The sequence below is a fragment of the Symphalangus syndactylus genome, chromosome 9 (genome assembly GCF_028878055.3).
Source record: "Symphalangus syndactylus isolate Jambi chromosome 9, NHGRI_mSymSyn1-v2.1_pri, whole genome shotgun sequence".
Lineage (NCBI taxonomy): Eukaryota > Metazoa > Chordata > Mammalia > Primates > Hylobatidae > Symphalangus > Symphalangus syndactylus.
The window spans coordinates 59,141,378-59,153,146 of NC_072431.2; the positions used below are offsets into that span (position 1 = coordinate 59,141,378).

The 11,769-nt window shown below is 54.2% G+C and overlaps 1 protein-coding gene across 1 annotated transcript in view; it reads left to right on the plus strand.

Moving 5' to 3' along the window:
• ZAN (zonadhesin) overlaps window positions 1-6,613 on the plus strand; it is a 62,560-nt gene extending 55,947 nt beyond the window's left edge. Inside the window, exons 40-47 of the mRNA XM_055292631.1 lie at window positions 557-739; window positions 998-1,072; window positions 2,394-2,589; window positions 2,691-2,829; window positions 3,762-3,902; window positions 6,238-6,340; window positions 6,452-6,504; window positions 6,588-6,613. Coding sequence (XP_055148606.1) covers window positions 557-739; window positions 998-1,072; window positions 2,394-2,589; window positions 2,691-2,829; window positions 3,762-3,902; window positions 6,238-6,340; window positions 6,452-6,504; window positions 6,588-6,613 — 916 coding nt within the window. The remainder of the gene's footprint in view (window positions 1-556; window positions 740-997; window positions 1,073-2,393; window positions 2,590-2,690; window positions 2,830-3,761; window positions 3,903-6,237; window positions 6,341-6,451; window positions 6,505-6,587) is intronic.
• Window positions 6,614-11,769: the final 5,156 nt, after the last annotated feature.

Genomic DNA, 11,769 nt, shown 5'->3' on the forward strand with positions numbered 1-11,769 from the left:
CTCTCTCTGTGCCCCCACCCTGCCTTCAGCCTGCCTTCCCAGTTCTTTTTCCTTCTTCCTTCTTCCTTCCTCCTCCTCCTCCTTCTCTTCCTCCTCCTTCTTCTTCTCTTCCTCCTCCTTCTTCTTCTCCTCCTCCTCCTCCTGCTTTTCCTTCTTCTTCTTCCTCTGTCACCCAGGCTGGAGTGCAGTGGCGTTATCTCAGCTCACTGCAACCTCTGCCTCCCAGTTTCAAGTGATTCTCGTGCCTCAGCCTCCCAAGTAGCTGGGACTACAGGCATGCGCCACCACACCCAGCCCCAGTCGTTCTTATTTCTTTTTTTTAAAATATATTTTTTAGAGACTGGGTCTTGCTCTGTTACCCAGGCTGGAGTGCAGTGGCGTGATCTTGGCTCACTGCAGCTTCCATCTCCTGGGCTCAAGTCATCCTCTTGCCTCAGCCTTCTGGGTAGCTGGGACTCCAGGCAGCCACCACGCCTGGCTAATCAGTTCTTCTTCTTCTTCCCCCACTTCACCTTCCTTGGGGCCTCACCTGACCCCGTGGCTGTCTCTACTGCAGGGCTATACCAGCGGAGGAGGAGGGACAAGGGGCAGAGCTGGGCCTCCGCGCGGGCCTCCACGTGTCCGAATGTAGCCCAGAGCAGCTGGCGAGCAACAGCACCCAAGCCTGTAGGGCGCTGGCAGACCCCCAGGGCCCCTTTGCTGCCTGTCACCAGACGGTGGCCCCAGAGCCCTTCCAGGAGTGAGTCTTGGGCCCAGGACTTTCGAGAAAGGCCCAGGTGCCTGCTCTGGTCTTTCCCTGGGGCCTCCTGCCCGCTTCCTGACCCAAGCTCTGTGTGGTTCACTCCTCCGTTCTCCCTGTCGCCTAATTTCCTTGTGACCCTCCCTGGACACCGACTGATGTCTTTCTGTTTGGGGTTCCAGGCTCTCTTCTGCAGGGGTGGGTCTCCTCTCCTCCCCAAACTCTGACTGTGCCCTTCCTGCCCCCTCTCTGCACCAGGCACTGCATGATGGACCTGTGCTCTGCTCAGGACCCAAGAGAACAAGAGGAGCTGCGTTGCCAGGTCCTCAGCGGGTACGCCATCCTCTGCCAGGAGGCGGGTGCTGCCCTGGCTGGCTGGCGGGACCATACCCTCTGCGGTGAGGCGTTGCCCCTCCCCGTGCCGACCCTGACCCCTCTGCCATCCACTTCTGCTGAACGCTTTTCCCACCATTGCCTCATCTCGGGCTTTCTGTCTTAGTCCCAGCATCCCTCAAATTTCTGTCTTAGTCCCAAGTCCAAGTCGGCACAACTGGCAGCCTGGCTCCTTCTCTGCCCCTACCTGGGAGTCTCCCAACCCCATCCCGCATCCTGCTCCTTCCTGCCAAGGTCCACCTTCGCTCAACCAGTTCCTTCAAATGCTGTAATGTTGCAGACCCTGGATGGGCTGGTCATAGTGGCTCACACCTGTAATCCCAGTGCTTTGGGAGGCTGAGGCTGGAGGATGGCTTGAGCCCAGGAGTTCCAGCCAGGCTGCAGTGAACCATGACCGCACCACCACACTCCAGCCTGGGCAACAGAGCAACATCCTATCTCAAAAAAAAAAAGAAAGAAAGAAAGAAAGAAATTTAAAAAAGAAAAGACTAGACAGGCTGGACATGGTGGCTCATACCTGTAGTCCCACCACTTTGGGAGGCTGAGGCAGGAGGATCAATTGAAGCCAAGAGTTTGAGACCAGCCTGGGGAACCAGTGAGACCCCATCTCTATAAAAATTTTAACAAATTAGCTGGGTGTGGTGGTGCATGCCTGTAGCTCCAGTCACCAGAGAGGCTGAGGTGGGAGGATCACTGGAACCCAGGAGTTGGAGGCTGCAGTAAGCCGTGATCACACCAGCATGGGCACTCCAGCCTGGGCAACAGAGTGACTCCATCTCTAAAAAAAAATTAAAAAAAATAAAAAATATAAAAAAGACCCTAGATGAAGCTGCAACGCATTCTGGCTTCCTGCCTATAAGCAGCTCTGAGTGTTTTTGTTTTTGTTGTTGTTGTTTGAGACAGAGTTTCGCTCTTTGTTGCCCAGGCTGGAGTGCAGTGGTGGGATCTTGGCTCACTGCAACCTCCTCCTCCTAGGTTCAAGTGATTCTCTTGTCTCAGCCTCCCGAGTAGCTGGGATTATGGGTGCCTGCCACCACACCCGGCTCATTTTCGTATTTTTAGCAGAGACGGGGTTTCACCATGTTGGCCAGGCTGGTCTTGAACTCCGACCTCAGGTGATCCACCTGCCTCATCCTCCCAAAGTGCTGGGACTACAGGTGTGAGCCACTGCGCCTAGCCTACTCTGAGTTTTATCGGGTGACCTTGTCCCTGTTTGGCCTGCCCAGCCCCAGCCAGCTTCTGACCATGACTGTCACCGCAGCCATGGAGTGTCCAGCAGGTACCATGTATCAGATCTGTATGACACCCTGCCCAGCGTCCTGTGCCAACCTGGCGGACCCCGGGGACTGCGAGGGCCCCTGTGTGGAAGGCTGCGCCAGCATCCCAGGCTATGCCTACAGCGGCACCCAGAGCCTCCCCCTGGCTGTGGCTGCACCAGCAATGGCATCTACTACCAGGTCCGGGCTGGCAGCAGGAGGCCCTGGGGAGCAGAGGTGCCAAGGAGAGCCAGACCAGGGATGGAACCGGAACGTCTCCTCCTGGCCCTTCCCCTTTCTAGCTGGGCGGCAGCTTTGTGACTGAGGACTGCTCTCAGCGGTGCACCTGCGCCAGCTCACGGATCCTGCTGTGCGAGCCCTTCAGCTGCAGAGAGAGGGAGGTCTGCACCGTGGAGAACCACACCCGAGGCTGCTTTCCAGGTGCACCTGCACTCCTGCCCGGTTCCAAGCTGCCCCATACCCTGGGGCATCCATGGACCGAGGATCGTCTCCTCCTTGTCCTCAGGACTCTTCTACATTGATTTCAGGATGTCTGTCCCTGCCTTTGTAGGGAGGGACAAAGGACAAAGATCTCCCATTCTCTAAGCATCCACAACTTGCCGAATCCTTCCCTAGTGTTCCTTCCCATGATCTCCTTCAGCCCTGGTGGTTAGCACAACACTGCTAATTTATACGTAACAAACATGGAGTTCAGAGAGGTTAAGCAGTTTCCTGCCGGGCGTGGATGACCCATGCCTGTAATCACAGCATTTTCGGAGGTGAGGTGGGAGAATTGCTTTGAGCTCAGGAGTTCAAGATCAGCCTGGGCAATATAGGGAGACATCGTCTCTACTAAAAATTAAAGAAAAAAAGAAGTGGGTGTGGTGGTGCACTCCTGTAGTCTCAGCTACTTGGGAAGCCGAGGTGGGAAGATCACTTGAGCCCAAGAAATTGAGGCTACAGTGAGCTATAATTGTGACACTGCACTCCAGCCTGGGTGACAGAGTGAGATCCCGTCTCAAAAAAGAAGAGAAGAGAAGGGAGGAGGGGAGGGCAGGGGAGGAGAGGGAAGGAAGAGAGGGAGGGGAGGGGAGAGTAGAGGAGGGGAGAAGGAGGGAAGGAGAGAAGGAGGGAGGGAGGAAGGGAGGAAGAGAGGAAGAGAGGAAGGAAGAGATGAAAGAGTTTGGAAGGAAGGAAGTTTCCCCAAAGCCCAGGGCTAGTGAGGCAGGGTTGGGAGCCAGGCTGGCTGACCCCTGGCCAGTCTCTGGCAGCCGCTGCTTTCTCCCCTGGCGTCCCAGCCCCCAGCCAGACCTCCCCTGAGCTGGGAGTGTCCTCCCAGGGCCCCCCTCCCACAACCCTCTCTGTCCTTGCAGAAAGCCTGTGTCTGCGGAACCCCTGTCAGAATGACGGGCAGTGTCGGGAGCAGGGAGCCACCTTCACCTGTGAGTGTGAACTTGGTTATGGGGGAGACCTCTGTATGGAGCCTCGAGATGTGCCACCTCCCAGAAAGCCAGGTGAGGGCATCATCCAAGGTCCTGTACCCTCACAGCCTCTTCCTGGCCGACAACCACAGAATGATTCTGTATGTATTATATTCACATATAGAATGATATGTATTATATTATGTTATAGATATTATATATTATAAACATAATATCAATGTGTAGATATAATGGATAATATATTATTAATATATTAATATATGTTGTATATTAATTATATATTTATATATTACATACATTATTACAGTAGGAATTATAATATAATCCCTAGAAATTAGCAGGACAAGCATCCTCAAAAAACCAGTCCTGGCCACGTGCGGTGGCTCACACCTGTAATCCCAGCACTTTGGGAGGCCGAGGCAGGTGGATCACGAGGTCAGGAGATGGGGACCATTCTGGCTAACATAGTGAAACCCCATCTCTACTAAAAATACAAAAAGTTAGCCAGGTGTGGTGGTGGGCGCCTGTAGTCCCAGCTACTCGGGAGGCTGAGGCAGGAGAATCACTTGAACCTGGGAGGCAGAGGTTGCAGTGAGCCAAGATCAAGCCACTGCACTCCAGCCTGGGCGACAGAGCGAGACTCTATCTAAAAAAAAATAAAAAAATAAAAAAACATTATCTGGGTATGGTAGTGCACAGCTGTAATCCCAGCTATTCGAGGCTGAGGCATGAGACCTGCTTGAACCCGGGAGGCAGAGGTTGCAGTGAGCTAAGATCACGCTACTGTGCTCCAGCCTAGGCGACAGAGCAAGACTCCATCTCAAAAAAAAAACAAAAAACAAAAAACTAGTTCCTGTGCCCATCTCCTACCTATATACTGTGGAATCTTCTCTCTAAAGCCCAGCTCCCCACTCCTGTGACCTGTATCTCTCACCCCTGCTGCTTCCTCCTCCTGTGTCCTTCTGTGCCTTTCCAGCACCTTTCACTGTCCTTCCCTATCCCAAACTATAATTCCCATGGGCCTCTGGGCCAGCGGTTCTCCAGCTTTATCTTGCCTAAGATTGAAGAGGGGGTAACTTGTGTACATGTGTATTCCAGGACACACCCTGAAAGATCAGATTCGGTAGGTATGGAGTGGGCCCAGGAATCTGCTTTTTTTTTTTTTTTTTATGGGACAGAGTCTTGCTCTGTTGCCCAGGCTGGAGTGCTGGAGTGCAGTGGCATGATCTCGGCTCACTGCAACCTCTGCCTCCAGGGTTCAAGTGATTCTCCTGTCTCAGCCTGCTGAGTAGCTGGGATTACAGGCGCTGGCCACCACGCCCGGCTAATTTTGTATTTTTAGTAGAGACGGGGTTTCACCGTGTTGGCCAGGCTGGTCTGGAACTCCTGCCCTCAGGTGATCTTCCCACCTTGGCCTCCCAAAGTGCTGGGATTCCAGGCGTGAGCCTCCGCACCCAACCAGAATCTGCATTTTCAACAAGGGCCCAGGAAACTATGGAAGTGACTCCAGGGCTACTCTTTGAGAAATGCTGGCTGAGATGACACCTGGACTCTAGGGGACCTATGAGGAACAGCTCCCCACCTAAATAGGCTTAAGGGAGGGCAGGCGTGGTGGTTCATGCCTGTAATTCCAGGACTTTGGGAGGCCGAGGCGGGAGGATCGCTTGAGCCCAGGAGTTCAAGACCAGCCTGGTAACATAGCAAGGCCCCATCTCTACAAAAAATCATGAAAATTTTTTTTTTTTTTTTTTGAGACAGAGTCTCGCTCTGTCACCCGGGCTGGAGTGCAGTGGCGCAATCTCGGCTCACTGCAAGCTCCGCCTCCCGGGTTCACGCCATTCTCCTGCCTCAGCCTCCGAGTAGCTGGGACTACAGGCGCCCGCCACCGCGCCCGGCTAATTTTTTGTATTTTTTTAGTAGAGACGGGGTTTCACCGTGGTCTCGATCTCCTGACCTCGTGATCCGCCCGCCGCGGCCTCCCAAAGTGCTGGGATTACAAGCGTGAGCCACCGCGCCCGGCCAAAAATCATGAAAATTAACTGGGTGTAGTGGCACGTGCCCATAGTCCCAGCTACTTGGAAAGCAGGCTGAGGCGGGAGGATTGCTTGAGCCCAGGAATTCAAGGCTGCAGACAGCTATGATCGCGCCACTGCACTCCAGCCTGAGCAACAGAGCCAGACCCTGTCTAAAAAGGCTTATAGGAAACAGAAAACATTGCGGGGGTTTGGGGGGCATTGAGACCTTGGAGTCCCTGGAGGTGAGAACCTCCTGGAGGGAGAAGCAGACACACCTAGAGATTTAGAGAGATGAGGTCCCCTGGGGCAGCAAGCAATCCCCAAAAGGGAGTAGCCCTCAGTCCCCACCCTTCCCGTCTCATGTTCGACCTAATGTCTCTTCCCGCACCCAGAGGCATCTAACCTGGTGGCCGTCCTACTGGGACTGCTGGTGCCTGTGGTGGTAGTAGTACTGGCCATGACCAGAGAGTACATTTATAGAACGAGGAGGAAGAGGTGAGTCCTGGGAAGGAGAGAGGAAGGGCGGGTGGGGTGTGCAAATGGGGGAGCGGCTGGGCCCGTAAAGGGCCACTCAGGGACCTATGTCTATTCCCCCATGCCTTCTAGAGAGAAAACACAGAGCCAGGAGGGAGACAGACTGGCCAGGCTGGTGGACACAGGTGAGAACCAACCCCACAGCCCAGAACCTCGGGGCCTAGAGTTGAGTCTCCTCTCATACACGGTTTTCTTGCTTTCTCCTCAGATACTGTTCTGGACTGTGCCTGTTAAGTTGCTCAGTTTTGAGTTGTCTTCAGACAAGAAGATTAAATAAATTTATGTATTTATTTATTTAAGACAGGGTCGGCCGGGCGCAGTGGCTCACGCCTGTAATCCCAGCACTTTGGGAGGCCGAGGCGGGCGGATCACGAGGTCAGGAGATCGAGACCATCCTGGCTAACACAGTGAAACCCTGTCTCTACTAAAAATACAAAAAAATTAGCCGGGAGCGGTGGCGGGCGCCTGTAGTCCCAGCTATTCGGGAGGCTGAGGCAGGAGAATGGCGTGAACCTGGGAGGTGGAGCTTGCAGTGAGCAGACATCGAGCCACTGCACTCCAGCCTGGGGGACAGAGCCAGACTCCATCTCCAAAAAAAAAAAAAAAAAAAAAAAAAAAGACAGGGTCTTGCTCTGTCGCCAGGCTGGAGTGCAGTGGCACGATCACAGCTCACTGTAGCCTCAACCTTCCGGGCCTCCTGCCTCAGCCTCCTGGGTAGCTGGGACTGCAGGCATGCGTCACCATGAAGGCTAAATTTTAACATTTTTGTTTTTGTAGAGATGGGGGCGGGTCTCACTATGTAGCCCAGGCTGGTCTCAAACTCCTGGCCTCCAGCAATCCTCCCGCCTTGGCCTTCCAGAGCACTGCAATTACAGGCATGAGCCATGGTGTCTGGCCAAAATTATTTATTTTTGTTTCGGTTTTTTTGTTGAGACGGAGTCTCGCTCTGTCTCCCAGGCTGGAGTATAGTGGTGTGATCTCTGTTCACTGCAACTTCCGCCTCCTGGGTTCAAGTGATTCTCCTGCCTCAGCCTCCTGAGTGGATGGGATTACAAGTACACACCACCTTGCCTGGCTAATTTTTGTGTTTTTAGTAGAGACGAGGTTTCGCCATGTTGGCCAAGCTGGTCTCGAACTCCTGACCTCAAGTGATCTGCCCGACTTGGCCTCCCAAAGTGCTGGGATTATAGGCATGAGCCACCGTGCCTGGCCCAAAATTATGTATTTTTGAGATGTGAATGTCCACATGATTATGGTGGAGGAAGTTGGGTCTTGGAGGGAGGAAAATGAGGGAGAGAGGCACATGGAGGCCTAGGTAGGGCTGGGTTCTGTGCAAAATGTCTAGAGGGGAGAGGAACCTAGGTTTGAGGTGAGGGTGTTGTCCCTTAGAGAAAGCCACATGGGGGTGGCCCATTCAGTCCCGGCGAGGCTGACATCACTAGGGGAGACAGAAGGAGCAGGGAGGGCAGAAGGAACCGGGCGGGCAGGGGAATGGAGGGTGGGATGCAGCCCCAGACCCTCGGCTTCTGATTTAGGAGAAGACTTCACCCCAGGAATCCGAGTGCTTAGAGAACGTGGCCTCTGGCTCCCCACCAAGGTGATTCTGAGAAATTTTACATGTCAAGTACAGACTAAGGTTGGGGAATGTGGCTTTTTTTTCTTTTTTCTTTTTTAGAGACAAGGTCTCACTCTGTTGCCCAGGCTAGAGTGTAGTGATGCAGTCATAGCTCACTGCAGCCTTAACCCGCGGGGCTCAAACGATCCTCCCATCTCAGCCTCCTGAGTAGCTGGGACTACAGGCATGCACCACTACGCCTGGCTAATTTTGATATTTTTTAGAAGAGATAGGGTCTCACTATGTTGCCTAGGCTGGTCTTGAACTCCTGGGCTCAAAGAGCTCAGCCTGCCTCCACCTCCTAAAGTACTAGGAATACACGTGAGCCACCTTACCCAGCCAAATGTGGCCTGCCCACCTTGCCTTTCCTTTCCTTTACCTTCCTTCTTTCCTTCCTTCCTTCCTTCCTTCCTTCCTTTCTTCCTTCCTCCATCCTTCCCTCCCTCCTTCCCTTCCTTTTCTTCCTCTTACTCCCTCCTTCCTTCGTTCTTTTCCTTCCTTCCTTCCTTCTTTCCTTCCTTCCTTCCTTCCTTCCTTCCTTCCTTCCTTCCTTCTTTCTTTCCTTCCTTCCTCCCTCCCTCCCTGTTTTCTTTCTTTCTCTCTCGCCTCTGTCCCTCCCTTCCTTCTTTAGAGACAGGTGCTTCCTCTGTTACCCAGGCTGGAGTGCAGTGGCGCAATGATAGTTCACCCCCAAAGTCCTTCCCACACCTCCTCGAGGGAACAAAACATGGGTGATGTGTCACCAAGGGAAGAGGGGACAGAGGACTCAAGAGCCCGAGGGACTCCAGAAGAGGGCTGTAGAGGTTAGAAATTGAGGACAAGACTCCCTGGGCTGGGAAGGCCCAAACTGTGATTTGGGGTCCAGCACTGACACAAACACGACAACAGGGGGCGACTGAGGTGCAGAAATGGAAAAAGCAGGTCGGGCGTGGTGTAATCCCAGCGCCTTGGGAGGCTGAGAGGGGAGGACTGCTTGAGGCCAGGAGTTTGAGATCAACCTGGGCAACATTATGAGGCCCCCTGTCTCTACAAAGAATAAAAAATCAGCTGGGCATGGTGGCGTGTGCCTGGAGGATTCCCAGCTACTCAGGAGGCTGAGATGGGAGCTTGAATTCCTGGGCTCAAGCCTCAGCCTCTCAAGCAGCCAGGACTACAGGCGCATGTCACCACTCCCTGGCTAAAAAAAGTGGCTTTTTCCAAAAAAGCAAATCAGCCCGTGACCCTCTGGGGAGGCCCCCACCCTCGGCATTCCTCCATTTTCCAAAAGGGGCTAGGGATTACTGAGGGCAGGGTCTGGGGTCTGGGTTGCTGAAGAATTCTGACCTCTATCCTAGTAGGAGTGACCCACTCACCCCAGCCTGAGGCCAAGGTGCAAACGTCCCGCCCCCTCCCTCGGGGCCTCTGCCTCCCATCAGGCAGGTCCTTGCTTGGGAGTGGGGGCTGGGACGTCTTGCTTGTGCTCTAAGAAGGAAAGGAAGGCTTGCTGGGTGTGGTAGCTCACACCTGTAATCCCAGCACTTTGGGAGGCTAAGGCGGGCGGATCTTTTGAAGTCAGTAGTTGGAGACCAGCCTGGATAACGTGTTGCAGTGAGCCGAGATTGCATCACTGCACTCCAGCCTGGGCAACAGAGCAAGACTCTGTCTTAAAACAAAACAAAACAAAAAGGGCCAGGCACGGTGGCTCACGCCTGTAATCCCAGCACTTTGGGAGGCCGAGACGGGCGGATCACGAGGTCAGGAGATTGAGACCATCCTGGCTAACATGATGGTTAAATCTCTACTAAAAATACAAAAAAAATTAGGCGGGTGTGGCAGCGTGTGCCTGTAGTCCCAGCTACTCGGGAGGCTGAGGCAGGAGAACGGCGTGAACCCAGGAGGCAGAGCTTGCAGTAAGCTGAGATCGTGCCACTGGAAGGAATGGAAGGCTGCCATTTGAGATGGGGGAGGATCGGGATGTAGGACCCCAAAGAGGATATGGGTTTGGGGATGTCAAAACAGGGAGGATAGGCTGGGTGTGGTGGCTCACGCCTGTAATCCCAGTGCTTTGGGAGGCTGAGGAGGGAGAATTGCTTGAGGTCAGGAGTTGGAGACCAGCTTGAGCAACATAGCGAGTCCCTGTCTCTACAAAAATGTAAAAAATTATTGGGTGACTGAGGCAGGATTGTGTGAGCCCAGGAGTTCCAAGCTGCTGTGGGCTATGACTGCACCACTGCACTCCAGCCTGGGCAACAGAACGAGACCCTGTCTCTAAAGAAACAACCAACCAACCAGGGAGGATTCTGAGTTCTAGAAATGTGTTATACTCTGCGCTCATCCTCTGAGATGACATGCCCTGAGGCCACCTTCATGGAAGGAAGCAAGACCCAACCTGGGTAAGGAAAGGGCCCCGGGAAGGGAGGGTCCTGCCCAGCGAAACCCTCCCTTGCCCTAGCTGGAAGAGCATTCATGGTGGGGAGCTGGATGTGGCAGGAAGGCTCAGGGCAGCCTGGAGCTGTTGGGGCTGGACCTCAGGGGGCTTCTGCAGCCCCCTGCCCTGACCCCAGCTCCCCACACTGGATCTTCACTCTTGGCCTCTCTGCTGTGCCTCTGCAATGCCCATTAACCTTTCTTTCTCCAGCTACCAGCTCTCTAGGACAGCTTATCTAGCCCGGATGTCTGGTTGGCAGGGAAAGAGGGTGGGCCTGGGCAACATCCTCTGGATGGACCCCCCCCCACGAGTCCCTCCCACACCTCCTCAGGGGTACAAAACATGGGTGATGTGTTACCAAGGGAAAGGGGACAGAGAAGAGCCTGAGGAACTCCAGAAGAGGGTTGTAGAGGTGGGAAATTGAGGACAAGCCTCCCTGGACCGGGAAGGGCCCAAGCTGTGATTTGGGGGTCCAGCACTGACCCAAACACGTCAACAGGGGGCGACTCAAGTGCAGAAATGGAAAAGGCAGCTTGGGCGAGGTGGCTCACGTCTGTAATCCTAGCGCCTTGGGAGGCTGAGAGGGGAGGATAACTTGAGGCCAGGAGTTTGAGGTCAGCCTGGGCAACATTGTGAGACCCCCCCAACCTGTCTCTACAAAAAACAAAAAAAAATCAGCTGGGCGTGGTAGCGTGCGCCTGGAGGATTCCCAGCTACTCGGGAGGCTGAGGTGGGAGGATCCCTTGAGCCCAGGAATTCAAGGTTACAGTGAACTATGATCATTCCACTGCACTCCAGCCTGAGCGACAGAGCGAGACCCTGTCTCAAAAAAAAAAAAAAAAAAAAGAAAAAAATAAATGGACCAGGCTAAGCCAGGCTGGTCCTTGTCAAGACCTGCCCCTGCAGGTGTCCGGGGGGAGGCCAGAAAGATCCCTGGAGAAAAGGACACAGAAAATGGCAAGAAAGAAAGCGGGGCCTTTGGAGGGGTAAGTTGGGGGAAGACAGGAGGTTCCCCCTCCCCGTTCCAAGAGGCTGGGAGAACCTGCCCGGGCAGCATCTTGAATGGGAGAATTGTCCTCGGCCCAGCCACCGGCGTGAGCTTGTGTACACATGTGGGGGGGTCCCTTCTTCCCTTCCCCCACAGCCAATGCAGACACTCTCCCTGCATTGCCTCTAAATCTACCCTAGCTGTCAACATCTGGCCCCCATCTGTCTCCATCCAACCGGACCCCCTGCTCCAGCTCCTGCCCCAGCCTCCCTCTCCAGTGGCTGTTGGGCAGGGCTGGGAGCTCAACGCCTTCCCGCCCTCCCTCCTGCAGCAGCCTGTGGCCAGGACTGAGGAACCAGGACAGGGGAGAGATGGGACAG